This window comes from Ambystoma mexicanum, chromosome 9 (genome assembly GCF_040938575.1).
Source record: "Ambystoma mexicanum isolate Mex_15411 chromosome 9, UKY_AmexF1_1, whole genome shotgun sequence".
Taxonomy (NCBI): domain Eukaryota; kingdom Metazoa; phylum Chordata; class Amphibia; order Caudata; family Ambystomatidae; genus Ambystoma; species Ambystoma mexicanum.
Genome location: NC_090931.1, coordinates 322,577,178 through 322,596,569, shown reverse-complemented (window position 1 = coordinate 322,596,569; position 19,392 = coordinate 322,577,178). Strand labels below are relative to the sequence as shown.

At 43.5% G+C, this 19,392-nt stretch overlaps 1 protein-coding gene across 3 annotated transcripts in view; it reads right to left on the bottom strand.

The window, feature by feature from the left end:
• Positions 1-19,392, bottom strand: part of SPNS3 (SPNS lysolipid transporter 3, sphingosine-1-phosphate (putative)) — a 635,482-nt gene that overhangs the window by 600,826 nt on the left and 15,264 nt on the right. For all 3 annotated transcript variants that reach the window (XM_069614728.1, XM_069614729.1, XM_069614730.1), the window contains exon 3: positions 2,807-2,943. In XM_069614728.1, the coding sequence (XP_069470829.1) occupies positions 2,807-2,943 (137 nt within the window). The remainder of the gene's footprint in view (positions 1-2,806; positions 2,944-19,392) is intronic.

The window sequence follows — 19,392 nt, the reverse complement described above, 5'->3', positions numbered from 1 at the left end:
GGATTACCTTGCCCTCAGTTGGCCGCTTTGTTCTTCATGGCAGCTTTCACCTATCTTGCCTACCAGCCACTCTTTTCTTTTCATTAGTTCCCACCCTTATCGCTTGCATTCTGGACCCCGTGAGGTATTTCTCTTTATTTGAGCCTCTGCACGTTACATTCTCCCGTTATCCCACCTCTGTGTGGTGTGGTGGCCTCCAGCCTCACTGCTTGATGTTACTCTGGCTGGGTCATGCCCCGCCCCTCCTATGACTTGTCTGGCTGTTGCATCACTAAGTCCTTCTTTGGATATCTCTGTGGTGGCAGCCAAGGCTGATCTCTATGCTTCGACGGACAGGCGTTATTCGCTCTTCACAGGCCACCCCAATGTTGTTGCCAGTGCTTAATTTCTTTATCAGTGTGTCCGCTCCAACTAGGTGCTTCACTGGTGGTGCCCACCATGTTGGCTGGACGACCGCCGCTTTGTAGCCGCAGGCTTAAGGATCGGCTCCCTAGGGCGGCCTGCACAGATATCTGTTGGTCACAGGGGCCTCATCTATCAGTATCAGGGCCAAGACTGGGGGTCAGAGTGGGCCTCGAGAGTGCGTCCACTCAGTCTGCCATCTTGGCCACACCCCATGTGTCATAAACTCTGTTTTGTTTGGGATGAGCTTAAGTCTGTTTGCAATCATCCAGGAGTCCACGTGTGCAAGGCATGTGCTGAGGGCATCTGTGTTTGATGTGGAGACACTGTTGAGCGTGCACATGATTCACCTATCATCTGCATAGTTGATGTGAAGTCTGAGTTTATAGCTTCCACTAGCAGAGTCATGTCGATGCTTAAGGGAAGAGGCCAGAGACAGGGACTTACGAGGAGGGGTCTGAAAGTGGTCATATGTGTTGTTTCAGTCCCCTCAGTCAGGAATGAGGAGATCTGTCTCAGGGCAATTACTATTACTCTGATATCTTGTAGTCTTTGTAGTAGGCTCTCATAGCTGATAGTACCAAAGCCAGTGAAAAAGGACAAGCAGGATGAATGCAGTGGGTGATTTGGTGTCTGTGTTGTTTTTTAGGATTTCCCATAATCGGGTGAATTGTGATCTTCTTGTAAGCCTGGATCTATGTTGTAACTTCTGTAGGATGTCGCTTTCAAAGAAATCACATACTTGTCCGTAAACGAATATCTCAAAGAAGATTGTTCAATAGGCTTCTGGGTCATTTTGGTCAGCCATGGGTATTTTAGAAGTGGTTTAGCAATAATAATTTGCAGTCATGAATGATGATTCCTTGCTCAATGGATGCTTTTAGGAGAATTAGAAAGGCAGATGTAAGTCAGGATTGTTTGGCTGCTACTTTGAGTTTGTCCGGGGGCACGGATCTTCTAGCGAGCCTGGTGGATTACTAGCGTTGACCGTGGTGAGGAAGTGCTGTGCAGAGAAGGGATGGAACACTGTTAGTGTCCGGCAGCTGGTTGTGTTGGGTATGTGGGAGTTGGTCCTTTCCTTCCCAGGTTTTCTTGGATTTGAAGTAGTTTGTTACTGAAGTGTATCGCGATGGAGCCACAGAGTTGTGGCAATGATGTTGTGATGCACACTGCTGTTTTTAAAAAGAAATGTGTGGATGGTATTGAAGCCTTCCTTCTGGCTGTGCTATGCTGATTCTGTTTGATGCAATTAGTGGGGATTTTGTTGCATTGTTGCATCGATAGCCCTTACTCTGTAGAACTGCATCCGTCAAAGGTAGATCAATCTATCTGAAGAAAGGTCAATTCTTTTCTAGATTTTCTTCAGCCTTAGTTTTTCCTTTTTGATGATATTAAGTGTTGGAGTAAATCATTGTGCACCTTCTTTGCTTACGGAGTGTTTGAAGGCCTTTTATATATATAAATATATTGTCAATAGTGTTGGTTACCCAGGTGTGGATGTCGTTATATGGGTCATTCATTGTTTTTGTCAGATTTTCAGTTTAGTGCTGAGGTTTGAAAGCCCCCAGTTTTTTTCACGAGTCTTTCGAGTTGGATCTAATTCCATGGTCTGGTTAATGCTATTGGGGCTTTGTTTGATTTTGCAAATGGTGGTGCGTAAGATGACTCCACATATGCAATCTTTAATGTAGCTGTGCAACATAATAATATGCCTATGTAGCTGAGGTATTTCCGTATAGTGCAGGTCTTACCCCATTTCGAGGTGGACTGGCCTATAGGGAACTCTGCAAATTTCCCAGTAGGCCTCTGTACCCTGGGCCTCCTTTGTGTGGTATTTCCCTGTTTTCCCATAGGAAAAGGTTTGGGCTATCTGAAAATGTGTAATATAGGGCCACTTTAAAAATTATTTCCAGGACCTCTTTTGGTTCCCAGTCCACCCCTGACCCCAGTGGAAGTAGAGAACATTCAATGTAACTTGGATTAGTGCAGTATCATCTTAGCAATGAGTGCTTTATAGATCAGGAGGTGTCTAGTGTGGAGGATCAAGTTGAGACTCTTAGAAAAACAAGTTTCTTGTGAGACACACAATCTGTAGAGTGCTAGACAGAGCACTGTACATTTGTAAGTAACCTTTTTACATTAATCGTAAAGAGACGTTTAGGCATTTGCAGCTAAAGTGATTTCCTGAGAGACGCCCATTTTAAGCAAAGTGCCAATACTGGGCTTCGAGCTCCATGTCAACAGATCAGCAATTTACTAAGCACTCACACTTTACTTGCATAACCTGCCGTTCAGCGTCACAAACTTGCGTCTTGCTCTGCTGGCTCCCAATTGGCCAGCCCAACCTATTTGTCATTCCTGTGAAAGATTGTTCAGAAAAGAATCAATGAGAAAAATTACGTACTGACTCCGTGATGAACGAGCTGCCCAGTGTCACGCCAGACCACAGAACTATCCCAGCGACCATGATGGCTTTCCGACTGTAGCGGTCTCCGAGGTAACCGAAGAGAGGAGCTGCCACCAAGAAGCAGCAGATGAAGACTGCATGATAAAAACAGAAGAAAGGCTGTGATTGTTACATAACCATTCTTTTTTGTTGTATCCATCAATATGTTTATTTCGGAAGCAGTGTTGTATAAAGCACACAGTTACAGCAAAATACACATACAATCCTTATCATGATATTCCAAACATTCACAGATTGCAAATAGATAAATAAATAAATCCCAGTATAAATTGCTCAAGAGTTCATATAAATGATAAAAAATTACCAATTAAAAACTTTAGAGAAATAACATCATACTCGTGTGCAAAATTTGCCATAATCATAAGTAGAATTTAAATAAATAACACAATCATTATCAAGCTACCCCAGCCAGTCACACTCTATCCATAAGTGAGTGATTTGCATCATACTTTAAATCGCTCATAAATTCATATAGAGAAGAAAAGAGGATAAAAACAAACAGAGGCACTGCTAAGGGGGTTGAAGGGGCTATAGCCCCGGGTCTTTTGGGTGTAGCCCCGGATAGAAGCTCAGGGACTACAACCAAAAGGCTATAGCTAGCCCTGAATCCCGACAGTACCGACATTAGCTTAGCCCCTGATCGTTTCCAGACCTAGCAACAACCCTGAAAACAAACCTCCTAGAACCTACTATCATAATCAAACAGCGAAATCCACACATTATCCCATGACCACTCCATGGAATGAAATAAAAAAAACACTCAATGGAAAGCTATTGCTCATACAGTAGCACCCAGTTGTTTAATGCCAAGATTATGGGTTAATGTCGGTACAAAGTACATCTTGTTGAGGAAGTGCAAGTGCCATTCTAGCTAACATTGGCCTTAGGAACTGCAATAGAGACCAATTTACTTTCGGGTTAAATGTCCAATTCTAGCTAACATTGGCCTTAGGAACTGCAATAGAGACCAATTTACTTTCGGGTTAAATGTCCACAGCAAGTACACCAATGCCGCACGGGATTGCGTAAATGGTCTATCTGTCAAAATAGGCACCAGGGTTTTAACTCTAATGTCTCTATATTCTGGGCAAAACAACATGAAGTGCAAGAGGTCCTCCTCTGCCTCATGGCAAAAGGGGCAAAACTTTCCTTCCCTATTGTTTGACCAGCGAGGCAAGATTATTCTTAACGGGAGGCCGTTGAATCTTTCCCTGGTTAGGAGTATTCTTTCCCAGGGATTATTTGCCCAGAGCAAATACTTCTGGATTGAATCAGAGGAGATAACAGCAAGACTTCTGTTTGTACCCTTCTGGATTTCAGAGAGTTCTCGGTCATCCTTGAATTTCAACAACCGCTGACTTTTTTAATGGGATGCGGATGCTCGACTAAGCGAGGTCGGATGGATCGAATAATGTTCTGCATTCAATTTTGACAACTGTCTCCTGCATTAAAATAACCATGGAATTTCATACGCACCCCGTGGTCTAAAATACGTATAATTAGGGATTGTGTCAGGACAGTTTTAGGGTTAATAGACATCCCAAGCCAATTCAGAACTGGTTCCACTGCCATGTCGTCTTCCTCATACAGCATACCAAGTTCATGATGGGCACCATAATTGCACTATCGATACCCCTTGATTGCAGTTATAAAGACCATCCTCAAATAAATGTTTTAGCTGGCTTAGGCATTTATCATCATAGGATTAATGGGGACTATTGTAAAAATTCACTAAAATGATCTCAGTCTCTGCATTAACAATACCCTTGACAGCTTGTAAACAAAGTATCAAATCATCCAGTTCGATTAAATAGCATTCATATATAGCCATGCCCCTATAAAATCTGCCTCTTGTTCGCCTTTGTGCTACAATTTGAAAATATTGATAGCGATCAATAATTAAAGTACCAGATGCCCATGTCACTTGTAGCAAGATAAAGGGGGTCATTGTGACTTTGGAGGCAGCCATGGTGCTATTAGCTATTAGCACCATGGCTGCCTCCAAAGTCGTGTCCGGGTCCGGGTTCTCAGAATGGGGACTTACCGGGTCATTCCAACCTTGGAGGACTCGGTAGGTCCCCATTCTGAAAACCATTCCCCATTCCCATTCGAGTCCCCATAGGGCTCAATGGGAATGGGGAAGGAGCTAATAACGGGCCCGCAAATAGCGAGGCCGTTATTAGCTCCCTGGTCCCTTAGCGGCCCCCGCTAAGGGCGGCTGGTAAAAACAGCCGGCCTTCGTGGGACCCGCTAAGGGACCTCGGAATGTGGCGGTAAGGGGTTAACGGCACCAGCATCCTTACCGGTGCCGTTAACCCCTTACCGCCGGCCTCGTAATGAGGCCCAAAGTCAAATTGGTGCAATAAGTCTCTGATATCTTGTCGTTCAAATGTACTCTTTGTGCCTGCTATGTTCCATGATAGCAGCAATGCCGAATTACCAGCAAAAGCACTAACCATTGGTGTTATATCTTGCCCCTGAGGGGACACATCCTTCAGGAAGGGTCCCAGAACCAGAGTACTTACTTCAACACCAAAGCTGGTTCTTCTACTCCAATATACAAATTGGGCCCTAGTCAGTCCAACTCCGCCAGGGAGCGTAGACAATCAAAACGATTTTACCGGATACCTTCGGGCAATGTGTCACTGTTGCAATGGATGAAGATTTTTCTAAGGGTGCCTTTTCCAATTGAAGATTAAAAGCATGAAACAGGGTATGCATTCCTGTTGTGCAACATCTTGCAGCTGGCACCAATGAACGACAAGGGCCCGATAAAGAACCATGTGGCACATAGGCCTTCGGGAGGGTTGGGGGGGGGTAAAAGTAACCCAAGGGTAGGATAGTCAATGAGGACTTTAACCCTTGCCCCCTCCCCACCAGGTTAGAGTGCAGGATATACCAGGGTTGTGATGATTGGCAAATTAAACAACAATGCAGTCTCCCTCGAATTGCTTCAGAGTCTTCGCCACCTATGGTATCCTTCTTGCCATCTTGATGAACTGCGGGTTTATAGCAGGTGCAGCCAAATTGGTATTGATCCAATGAGACACCTTGTTATTAAAAGCGTTGTTGACTCGGCATGGTCCATCAGGGGTCTGGGCCCATTTACAATTACCCCAATCAAAGACAATGCTGCCAGGGTAAATTTAGCACCATTTTAGAATCCACTGTCATATTGTTTGCGGTTAGGCGAGGTGTCTCACTGATGGCTGAAAAGTCACTTAAGGCACATGAAGCACTCGGGGCACTTAGGCACATGGGACTCTCGGCTCTGGTATTAGACGTTGGTGCCACCTTGGCCCCCACAGTCCTTGTCACTTCTGTTGAGTTATCACGTCGGGCCCTAAACACTCATTTGAGGGATTTGCAGTAGATGCTGGAATTAGGGTCACCTTGTCAGCTTGTTCTACTGCAGGACTGGAAATAGAAATAGTTGGTATGTCCTTCTTAAGGAATCAGATAAGATAGTCCAATATTGACATTGAGTTTAAAACATTGGAAATACATGTGCCAATTCGGCACATTAGCGATTGCACTTTGCCCTGCAGATCCACCATATGAGACGTGGTCTCTTTCGTGAAACTGTCCATCCGGGTGTGGGAATTAGTTACCTGGGGCTCATTGTAGCTAAATTTAGAATACTTACCTGGAGAACTTTTGTCAATGACGGTGGGAGTGTGGGGGTTCTGGGCGTCAATAGGGACATTGCCCAATTTTCCAGTTCTGGTTTCCAATAAGGCTTGCTCCACTGACATTATTATCTCGTCCAATTTGCCAACTACTTATTTTAAATAAGTGTCAAGAGTGTTTTGGGTAGTGGGCTTAGGTTTAGGCTTAGTTAGCAGCTTCTGTCCTGGCGCCTTCTTTGATTTCATCAATGGTTTCTCAATGAGCTTTTCATTTGACCATGTTTATCCACAGATCAATGTGAGGCAGGCAAAATATAGCCAAAGTGTAAAGATGTACAGGAGTTTACCAAGGAATATAACAAGGGGGTCAGTCATTGCCCTCAGTTATTTAATACAGGCCCAGGAACAGCTAGATATGCTTCCTGGTACACAGAGAGCCTACAGTCTCGTTTGCCTTAACAACTAGAGTGGTGCTGGGGGCTACAAAGGAGCAGATCGAAAAGCACTTTCCAAATAGGATCAAACATGGCGCCTGCTACCTCAAAGACCTGAACGACAGTGAGCACACTCCGTGCTTGGTACCCCTGCTTGATGTCCGCAGCCCCAGTCCCCTACTATACTCCTTCGATGCTTCAACAGGGAAGTCGAAGATAGTCCAGCCAGATTGCCAGGTGCCAATGGGCCAAAACCACAGTTAGGTTTAAGTACAATGCTAATATCACAAGGAGAAAAACATTATTTTTCTTACTTGTATCCCCGTTTAGGCGTCTCTCCCTCTATCCAGGTGTCCCAATCTAGGTGCTATTGCATTTTACTGTGTAGTGATGTATCCCCATTAAGGCGCCTCTCCGTCTATCCAGGTGTCCCGAATCTAGGTGCTACTGCATTTTACTGTCTACTGCTGTATCCCAATTTAGGCATCTCTCACTCTATCCAGGTGTCCCAAATCTAGGTGCTACTGCATTTTACTGTCTACTGTTGTATCCCCATTTGGGTGTTTCTCCCACCATCCAGATGTCCCAAATCCAGGTGCTACTGGGGTTTACTGTCTACTTCAGGCACGCCCCCCCTCTATCCAGGTGTCCCGAATCCTGCTAACACATCTACTGTTGCACTCCAGTTGGATGTGCCCACCTCTACTGTCGTCCAGCCCCTCAACCACCCCTACCTCCCTGTGCCCCTCTCCCACTGCTCAGACCTTTGTTCCTGGGAGACCTCAAATAGCAAGACCAAACAATCACATTGGGCCAAGAAAAAGAACATTGCAGTTGAACTCCATCCAATCGCACAGTACGTATACTTTACACCACGTCTGTGGACACAGGCTACAGGCATGGCCACCCTTCCATGCACCCTAGAAAGCAGCTATGGCTATGCTATTCTGGTCTAGCTGCTCACATAGCCATCCACACTGAAACTCCTGATGTACCTCAATACCTCTGCCATTAATATACAGCGACAACCTATGAAATAAATTCGGGCTAGCTGGGCACATATCGAATTTTCAGCACTAGCACTATATCCTAAACCCCCAACAGCCCCCACCCACATGCCGGACCTCTGGGTTGCTTACTGGAGCCTAGCCAGCCCACCTAACTCCTAACATGGCAAAATGCACACATGCATTTCTAACTATTAGAATCTTCTACACATGGACTGCGGTCCCAAGGGTGTCCCTGCCACAAAACGCATTGAGGCCGTACAAATGGGGAAAGGGCGCTATATGATATGATATGATATGGCATTTATAACGCGCCTATACACAAGTGTTTCAAGGCACGACGAGGCAAGGGAGGGGAACAAAAGGGAGGACGGATAACAATCCTACTAGGCCAGGTGTCATTCAGATCGGGCAAGTGCGTGGGAAGGGGGCAGGGACAGTGCAGTACATGGGAAAAGATGATAACAATAAATAAGTAAACGGCCAGCAAGTGGCAAGTGCATGGGCAAGTGCGTACATCAGGAGTCAAGGGCTGGTAGAGGGACTGTTGGGATACAGAAACAGTTACCAAGTGCAGGAGTTGCCAGGTGGGCAGTGCAGGTGTGTGATGCTGGCGGGGGAAGGACCTGGGCCAGAGATCAGAGGGTGATCAGGTAGGCTGGGCAGTTCCAGTTACACCTTAGCAATTCAAAATTTAAAACTCTTACAGAAAGAACAACTCATTTTCCAAACACGTAGCGACCTCCATGGGCTAAATGATGCCATTGAATGGCACAAAGTTAAATAAGTATAGATAGTGTGTGGATACACTTTACTGTGCCTTTTTGGACATTTGGTTCATTTTCTGCTCTGTTTCCTCTTTAACAGTCTTTTGCCATTGGACCACATTTGTGTCGGTTTTCGCTTTAACATTTTCTTTGCTATGAGCTGCCGAATGGTGGAAAAGCTACATTTTCACCTGCAGTACACTTTTTCACCATTAGGACTCCCTTTCCTATTAGCAGACCTGGATTCTGCATGGACACAAACAAGGGACTTTTTCCTCCCTGTCGTGACTATCTCATGATGGGCGATAGCGTTGTGTTTGTTCCCGCGGGCTGTCGGGAGTTTGCATTTAAAATATGCGCGTATTTTCACCACGGTAGCAAGGGGATGTGTTTACATCATCTTGCAAGACGAACCTCCTGGGTAGCGCCCTGTAACCGCGGCACACGTCAGACGCGAAAACAACTAGCGCCAGTGCAGGTAAGCATATGAACTTTGAGGGCACGCGAAATACCATGCTGTGGAGACACTCGTGTGTCATTCACAATTTATACCAGCTGCTAGCTGGGCTGTTGTTAGTTAGAATACAGGAACACGGTTTTGGTATTTACAAGACAAGAACTTCTTTATAACATCTGCTTTTACTTTTATTTCAGTGGATGTTAGCCCCCATTCTGGCGGCTTAATTCCTCTCTGAATCTAGTGAAGGAATTGAATATGAACACGCCCTAATCTCAAAGCCCTCAGAGACTACATTAATTAATTCTGGTTATACAAACCTGACCCCCAGGTAAGAGGCAGTTTAATTAATGTCTCCTCCCCTGACTATACCTGATAACACCTTTTTACTGACTTTGCCATGTGAGTCACCACGGCATTATGTGTTCTGTCTTCTGCAATTGAGACCATTTAGAGATAATGTAGCAATGACATTTTGGTTATTATAAACCTCTAATTGTTTTTTTTTTTATTTAAAGAGTCAAAATTGAAGGTGAAATACGTTGATGTGGATATGGGCGCACACTCACGTTTGACAGTTGGCTTTTGTAGGCTCTAAACAGTAGTTTTGATACGACTTGTAAGTATCTCTGCAGAAATTGAATCTGTAAAGGGTGCACCTTGTGCTTGAAGATGGAATAATACCCAGCCTTCCCCTGTTCTGCTCCCACCCTGATGCTAGGTAAAAGATGTATTTGTTTCTCTTTTGCCAAGCTAAATCAGATTGAATCTGTTTCCTCTGTAGCGAATACATAGACTTACAGAGTTCTTTTAAATGTTTTTCAGCAGCACCAACTTGGTTTGAGCACTTTATAATGATGAAGTGCCACATTGAATGTTAAAGAGAAAGTGACGGATCAAAAACTTCCTCCTGAAGAAAGTTGTAAAGAAATTACACGAACTGAAGCATGTTGAGGCATAACACCAGTGATTAGATCTACTGGTCTGTGTATTTGGGTCTTCATTGACTAAGAATTGCCCTCTCCTGTATGTGTTATATTAAGGTGTCAATAGGAGTTGTTCTCTAGTCCATTGAAAGACTAGCGATGAACTGTTACAATTCAATTGTGAGCATTTTGCTTGGTGTCACTTGCACTTTATATTTTATTAGGTTTTAGCATCTGTATGTTTTTTAATGTTTTTTAACGATTATTAATAAAATGTATATATTGTGATATTAGTTTGGTGTAGCTCATTACTTTCGCTACTTTTGCAATTGTATTTTGTCTCTTTAAATCCTTCTTTAAGGTAGGGAGTAACTGTCCTGAAGCGGTTCCTCCTTTAGTATATTCAGTTCCGGTTACAGCCAGGAGGGCAGCAGAGGAGAGGAGGAGAAAAAGCAGAAGCAAAGAGAAAGGTTTTCAGGTGCTTCCGGAACCGGAGATGGTTCTCCTCAAGTTTAAGGGAGGCAGCGAGGCTGTTCCAGAGGGAGGCACCAGCCGAACAAAGAGATCTACCACCAACTCGTTGGTGACGAATACAATACAATACTCTGACCCCACCAAGGTCACAAGTTTTCAGATGTGCAATGAAGCTACCACCCGCCACAATCCAGGTGTCAATGTGTCAATGTTGTCCTGCAAGGGTATCCATAATGAAATAAAAATAAGGATACACGTCAGTCTCCAGTGTCAACCAATGTTTTACAGCAGGCCAGCAGGCCAACGGATGAATGAAGTATCAGACTTCTCCACCCCTGCACAATGGGGATCGCTAATCTCCACTTACGGTCCCGATGCAAAGCTCCAATAACTCAATGACTCCAGTAATTCCAGTCACTGCAGTGGCTCCAATAGCTCCAGGGACTAGGCCCTCATTACAAGTTTGCCGGTCCGGAAAAAAGTGTTGGTAACAACGGTGACCGGCACCTTTATTGGTCCTGCAAACTACAAATCTGCCGTTAGGGGCTGTGAACTACCGGCAGGCCTGACCTGCCGGTAATTTAGGCCCCAACTGGCAGATTTTTCACTGAAGCATCATTACTAACGGTGCAGCTGCTTCCAAATTCCCATTCCCGTGGAGTACGATGGGCTTCCACGGGAATGGGAACTTACCGTTCCTCCGCCGCCCTTAATATCCCAGTATTACGGGGATATCAGGCAGTGGAAACGATAAGGCAAGTCTGCCGGTAAACCGCTGGTGCTACCGGCGGGTTAATGGCAGACTTGTAATGAGGGCCTAAGTGACGGCAGGGACTCCACCCAAAGCACGAAGGTGAGCGGAAGCAATCAGGGCAACAGCAGGGCAACAGCCCGCCGACCAGCCGCTACGGCATGCTACGCCACGCTTGCAACAACTGCAAGGTTATGTAGACACACGCAAGCCAGCTAGTCCAGCGTCCTCTTGCTCCTTTATCCTTCACAGGTAACAGCCCACCCACCATCCGCTCCATTCTTTTTTTATCGAACCCTGTTTTATTGATGCAGCAAACACAACATAAGAACACATTAGTGCTGACTTTCAAATAAAAGCCTAAATCTTCTTTTAAAGGAATACACACCCATGCCTCCCACTCTCCCAAGCCCTTCCTCAAATACCTTACTGCAAGCAAACCTTTGAAATGTACTGTTGAGAATCTGAGTTTCAGACACTGGCGAACTCTGTAGCTCAGAGTCTATTAGGACAGAGCATCAAATTGCAGTCTTTGGCTGCATAGTGCAGCAACGTGGCCCACGTATTGTGGAAAGATCAGTCATCCTTGCTTAACCTTTCCATTGAGAATTTGCTCCATAGTCTGTTTATCCGTCTTGAGTGGTTTCAGCTGAGTTTGTGCGGGACGGGGGGGGGGTGAGTCTGTGGCTGGGTATGGCCACTTTGGGAGTTTGTTTCACCCAGGGTGCAAGTTTGCGCTTAATAAATGCTGCCATGATCTTAAGTAAGCGAAGATTCCTGCTTGTTCCATTGTATGACAATGCGCTATTGGCGACATGCAATATCTGCAGTGTCATCTTAGGATATCATCCCCTTGAATGCACTGGATCAACAGGGATCAAGGTACCAACTATTTCAGCAATGATTGATCTCACTTCCAGCCAGATGTTTCTCAACTGCGGGCAGCCCCACATAAACAAGAGAAACCCCCCACAGCATGTCATTTGTCACAGGTGTTAAGCTACATCTGTCGGATTTTGATCTGGGGTTCAGCCAGCTGCATGCTACAATAAGTCTTGGCCATCCTACAGCATATAATTTCACAAATATTATGGTCGATTTGGATTCCCAGATCCTTCTCAGAACTCTACTTGTAAGCACCTTTATGACCCCCTGCCCCTTTGGCCTTGTAAAACAAGATGAATTGGAGTGACTAAGCCACTGGTGGTTCTGGTTCCCTGCATAAGAACACCAACAAATCCCGAAAACCATCAGGTACCTACTTTCATAGCAAATACAATGATAAATATCCACATTTTCTGGTAAAGATCATCAAGTAGGACTGTTCATTTTCAAACTACACCTGTTTCTCCACAATGCCATCTTCAGGCTTAGGGTTTTCTCACCGAACAATTGATTTCATTAAAAACGTAGTTAAATCAAGAATAGGCCACAATCTCATCCGAACATATGTAATGACACAAATGTTAATATGCACAAACACAGCACATTTTGAAGAGACAGACTTTATTAAACAGTGTGCTCCTGGAGCAGGGTTCTGCAACCAATTGCTTTATTGATGTTTGACACGACATCTCCCATGATTACTCACCACTGACAATGCTGGCTAGGGCTGATGGGAGTTGTAGTCCAAAACATAGAAGGAAGTGTATAGTCCCACAATCATTCTGTTATAGACTACACATTGTGGGATGTTATCAAGGGATTTCTCCCCAGAAACAAGGCACAAGCAAAAGGCCCCGATCATGCAAGTTTTCCTCTGACAACGATCACCTCTTGTGTAGGCAAATTATTCCAAGTAACTGCACATAATGCATTATTGTGCAGGTGGTGTTGCTTGAAAGGTCTTCAGCTTTATATCCACCTCACGCATTATAAAAACCGGGACATAACCCTCAGCAAATGCCTGAAATCCATCATTACCAGTTTGTGGTATCTGGGCGGTAAATCTTCCCAGATACCACCAAATGTACTTACTGTTACCACCACTTGGTTCGGCGGAATTACTGCCGGATTGCAAGTGGTGATAGGCGGTGTTAGTGCCCATTTATTGGAGTCCATAGGACTCTATGGGTATTTTGGCAGAATTACCGCCAGTGGTAATTCTGCCGATTTGAGCCTTTTATTTGGCTGTAGGGTGGAAGAATTACCTCCAGCAGAATGCTGGAGGTTTTTCCTCAGCCCTACCTCCAAAGCTGTAGTTTGGCGGTGTGGTGATGCGGTAGTAATGCAGTATTTTTGGCCACAGCACCAAACTCGTGATGAGGCCACATGTCCCTTAAACCCTAAATTCTGAATGTCAAGCAGGCTTGCATATACCAACTCAGTTAAGACTGATACTAATAGACCTACCCAAACCCAAGAGAGATGCTATTGTTGGAGCTATTTTCAACTCGTGGCTGGATTATACTAACACACTGTATTGCGCCTGCCCTGTCCTGCCACCAGTGCTGGAATAACCCATGTGGAGGCCCCTAGGCAGTCGCAAATTTGGGGTCCCCCCTCGCAAATTTTCTCCTAATAGGTTTTACATTTCCCCAACCAATCATTTTAATAAACCAATTTTATTACATGAAACTAAACATGAACAATTATTAATGTTATTAAACAAAAATTATTTAAAATTTTTAATAAACCAACAAAACTTTAATAAAATAAACTGGATGCTTTGAAAACGAATTTTATTTCCTGTTTAAGCACCTAACACGCAAACAATAGATAAATAAAAATAAATATTCACTTTTCTCAATTTGTTTGTTGTGACATCTTTCAGGATATCTTGGAAGTCTATCCTTTGCAAGACGTCATATTCAGTGGCCATAATGGCAAGTGAGCAACCACAAACAATATTTACGCTTTGTTCAAGAAAATGAAAGAATTCTTAAGTCTCAACCAAAAAAGTAATAAAAGTGCCTGAACACGATAGATTTGTTCCTTTAAATTAGACGGTGAAGTTAATCAAACTTCAGTATAGCTCAGAAAAGCTAACATACAGTAATGCAGACGTCAGGTATATGTTCTCGCAGTGTTCTCGGAGCTTCTACTTGTGAAAGTTCTACTAGGGTCTGGAGTCGGCGGGAACTCTTTAGCGACGCACTAACTCACAGAAATCTGAGCTTCTGGAGGTTTCTCGTACACATGCTCTAGTGGGATAACATTGAACTAAGTAGTGTGCACGTCGGCCGCTAGATGGAGATGACCATCACTACTGTAGATTACACATACCAAGTTTGCACCGATTTTATTTACAAACTGACAGCTGCCAGAAGATTAGCTTTTAAGAGACAAACTGTTATGTGATTCTGATGTGCCTGGTTTATGTACTTTAAGTTGTTAATGGGTACATTACATGAATACTGTATTTTCTCTATAGAGTCTTTAATGTAAAGTTTTTGTTTCTTTGAGTTGATTCGTTTTTTTCTATCTTTTGGAAACAATTTAAGAAAGCTTGGTTGTAATTTTCTTTCAATATGAAATCACTATTATTTTGATCCGTTGTCCAGGGACCCCAAAAAGGAGTGGAGCCCATAGGCCAGTGCGTACTGACTGCCTGTCACCTCCTTCTAGCAAGGGAAGCATATCGAGAATGTGTCACTGTGCCACTACTTTGGAGTGAGTAAAATATCTCATATCAAAGATAATAATAATGATAATTTGTTCCCTCTCTGTCTGATCAATGCAATCTGACTCGCTACTGCCACCCAGACCTCAAGGTCTACCGTTGAAGACCTCTCGGCTATCCATTGTGTCCCATTTTTCACTCGAAGAGGGAGAAGAGTCAGTTCTGACCCACAAGCACTGAAAAGGCTGCTCCTCCACTTTAACCTAGACCCAATCATCTTCAGTGTCTTTCGTCGGCCCACCTTTTCAGCCAACAATATGTGTCCCTTTTCCCTGAAACACATAATAATGACCAGCACCAAGGAGCACTTTGCTCCATAGTGTAGGCCTAATCAATGGCCACACACTTTTGGGGGGTGGGTGATGTGGTGGGCTTTTTAACACTTTTTCTTTATTTGACGTTTCCCAATACAGAGAAGCATCAATTCAACCAATAAATCAACTTGTTGGAACATTACACCAAACATCTGCAGTCCAACCAATTAGAAGTTTGTTACTGGTCCCAATAAAAGGAAAAAGATATGCCCACATTTGCCCTTCCATCACCTCCCCTTCAAGCGATTCTGCTCCCAGTCCAAGGGTGAAGGGTCATTAGAGAGGGGTAGTCAACCTGAGGTCTCTCCTTTTTGTGCAAGGGTGAATCTGCCAATCCACCCTCCAGTCACCCCCCTGATTTTATTGCTTTTTAATTATGCTTGTATTACTTTTTTCTTATACACGACCACTCTTAACAAAAAATCTTCCCTTGCCATTCTATTGAAACGTTGGCAGTTAGACGCCCATTAAGTTTTATCACTCAAAGCTCAAAATCCCATGCAATGATTGGATACGTATATCAACAGAAAAATCTAAATATCAATTAGACATACACCCAAAGGTGGAAACAAGAGCATTGAATCAGCTTCCCCAATATTTAACTCTATTCCCGGACTGGCACATCAGAGACACCTTTCTAAGACTGAGATTAAATGTCCTTCCGACGCGAGAATACTTGATGACCTCCAAGCAAATAACTGCAGATCAAGCCTTCTGCAGATTCTGCAAGCAACAAGATCAAAAAGAAACCCTCTTGCACCTCATCATGGAATGCTCAGCTGTGAAAGAGAAACGAGAAATATTTGAAAATATGATGCCCCCACAGGCGAGACCAATAAACTATCATGAACGATGGACACATATTGTCCTAGGAAATGATTAGCTAATGATTTACAGAATAATTAAATTTTGGGAAGCTATCATGAAGCTTGATAAAACTTCACAATAGAAGGTGGTGTTGCTAATTAACATTGACCCCTGAATCCATTATTGATATTCAAATAAGAAGGACAAAGAATTGCCGCTAATAGAGAAAGAAATCTATGCCTTGATTGCAATATCTGACTAGATAATTTTTATTTTTTGTATAATTAAGTTGCACAATGTAGTTTGTCATCAAACGAAATCATTTTAATTTAAAACAAAATAATAATAATTTAAGTTTCATCACTCTCAAAGCAGATTACATGAAGTTATGTCCTTTTGAAATTCATAGAGTCATTTTGAAAATGTCCAGATAGGTAATAAGCGGCAAGAGAAGTTGCGGTAATAGTTGCTGCCACGGGTCCCACTACTTGTGCTGAGCCAGAGGATTTGAATGGTTTTGCCAGGCAGTTTGGTAAGGCGGCACAGCCATGGCATGTCTGTTAGCTGTACCGAGTCTGCTTGCAAAACCCAGAGCATTACCCCAGAATGTGAGTATCATGCAAATGCAGTGGACGCCCATGAAATCCGCCAGAATGTCCCATCTGGTCAAAGCAGGTAAATTCCACAAGAATCCATTGTAAATGCCTCCCACAATTATACATTGTGGGAGGCGTTTCCACTTTCCCACAGCGGACGGGAAAGGCGAAGAGTAAAGGCGAATTCAACTGATTGTTACTATTTCCATTTCAACTCAATTTATGAAATGTAGAAAAATGAAGCGAGGGGACCTTTGTGCTTAAGTACCAACATTCACGGTCCCTTCTAGTGCAATTTGCGATTTTTTAAAACTGACCGGCAAATTTATGAATATTTTTAAACAAGTTTTCCCAAAAGGAAGAGACTTCCCTATACAAAATGGAAGGGGAAAATCCACTTTTGAAACCCTACAACCCTTTCTCCCTTTAACTGACCCTAATGGCCTGCCTGTCTTTTTCCACTGTATTCCACACTGACCATTCAATTATCAACATTTAAATATTATTTAAAATCTCGTGTTTTACTTTTAAATATCCATAATGAAGAGGTTTTTTTATAGATATTCTGTTGTATTTGTATCTTCTGCCAATTTATTTGCATTGATTTGTGTTTTCATTTAAATCGATGACATTAAAAACATGTGGTGACGTGGCAGGATACCACGTGAAGAACTTTCCACAGGGCCATATTGCAGCATTTCTGCTCCGTGCATGAGTGATTTTGCACACCATTTGCACAGGGCAAAGTTTCCTTTGGTGAAAATATGGATTGTTATTTTGCATTTTTACCCAGGGGCACTTGTTACGTGGTGCAAATACCCTTCAAATTGCAGTGCAGCGGTGCAAAGCTTCTGTAGGAAAAGCCTAGAATGTAATACACAGAGGGCAAAACATCTGTATGTGTCCAGGGGAAAAAGACACTTTTTAAGTGGCTGCCATCATGGCAAACTCTTTAAGGATAAAGAGTCGATTTTCCTCAATGCAGTGTTTGCAGAGCCAATACTGCAGACCCGATGCTGGGATCAAATATGGCGGCCAAAAGCTGCTGGTGGACATAATAGCATGACGAGGAAAGCTCACTTTTTTCAGCTGCATTTTACAGTGGAAATGTTTCACTTTCTTCTAATCAAACTAGAACTAAACCTATCACAAGTCCCATGTTATGAACTTGATCAACAGGTCTGGGACAAGGGCCAGAGGCTGCCATCCACAAGCTTTTACAAGACTCGAAATTGAATGATCCTTCGCCTCTTTAAACTGTAACCTGATAGTCCCATCGCAATGGATGTCATACAGTTAGCCAAGACAAGACTAGCTTAGGTGGGGCTTGCTTCTGGACCAAGCAAGGCCCTTTGTGTCTTTGGCATGCATTCAAAATCGCAGCCCACGATTGTGGAGAAGCTTGGCCAGAAGCTGAAGCTACAGATCATAGTAGTGGTGAATGTGCCAATAACCTGAGGAACTTTGCAATTGATATGAGGAAAGAGCCTTCATTTTGACATGCGAACTAGGAATTAATGGATCCAACTAAGTGTTGATCCAGTGATGCCCATTCTACAGACAGTGGCGGAAAAGATGGCATGGTCAGCTGTGTTAAATGCTGCAGAGTGCGTGACTAGCAGTATAGTGCCCACACCACAGCCGTCAACCATTCTCCTGACGTCACCCCTAATGAGGCAATATGTGCCGAGGAGGTGGGCTGGCTGACCATGTTGTTAATGGCCGTCACCCAAGTTAAGGGCCTGAGGCAAAGAGAGGGTCCCTTAACGAGGGCGGTGTTGCCGTTACTGACAGAGTCGACCCGCCACCTCAAGGCATATCGCAATTAGCACCTGAGTAGTTTCCTACACGGGTGCTAGTGGTGTCTTTATTTTTAAACGTACCTTTGTTGTGCAGTCCGACGCTGCGCAGTGCTGCGCAGTGCTGTCCCATAAAGTCCATTTTCAATGTTGATGCCTGTTTATTATTACTTTTATTTGTGTGTTTAGTTCAAAGAACTTTTCAAATCCATTAATGATGAAAAACGTATTATTAATTATTCATTTGAAAGTACAAAAACAATCATAAATATTCATTATAAAACTCTCCCAAATACCTCATGTAGACAGGTCCTCGAGTGCTGCAACGTGTCTTTCGTTTCTGTGATGTGTTAAAATGTACACAGTCTGCACCACCTTAGTTCCAATTGGTTCCCGTTCCCGTTCCTAGGGCCTGTAACTCCCAACTTTAGATGCTGATTGATTTATTTATTTATTTTATTTATTTATTTGTGTATGTGTACATGGTGCCGAATCAACCTCGTCAAAAGGACAAAACGCCTCAACGCAGGAGAGGGAGATATTTTCAAGTATTTCTGAGAGCACAAATACGATGTCTGGCATCCCACAGTCTCAGTATAGGTTTTTAGTTGTATTAGATGTTCCTGATTTAAATTCCAATCCCATAATTTCAATTTGCTGGAACATTCTTTTCTCAACTGATGGTGATCCCTATTCCAGTTGGGAGTCCAGTTTATAGTTTTAAACATTTCATTATTCAATTTAGCATATTCCCTTGTTAGAGAATTAACAGTTTCCTTCATATTATTACCCAATACTGCAAGTAGGGGACACAGAGGATCTTTTATCGTTTTTATATACAGGAGGCCTCCCCGCAGAAATAAGTGGCCACTCAAGGAGGTAAATCCTAACCCTAATCCTAAAGCCTCCATGGGCACACACTGAGTCAGTCCTAGCATTG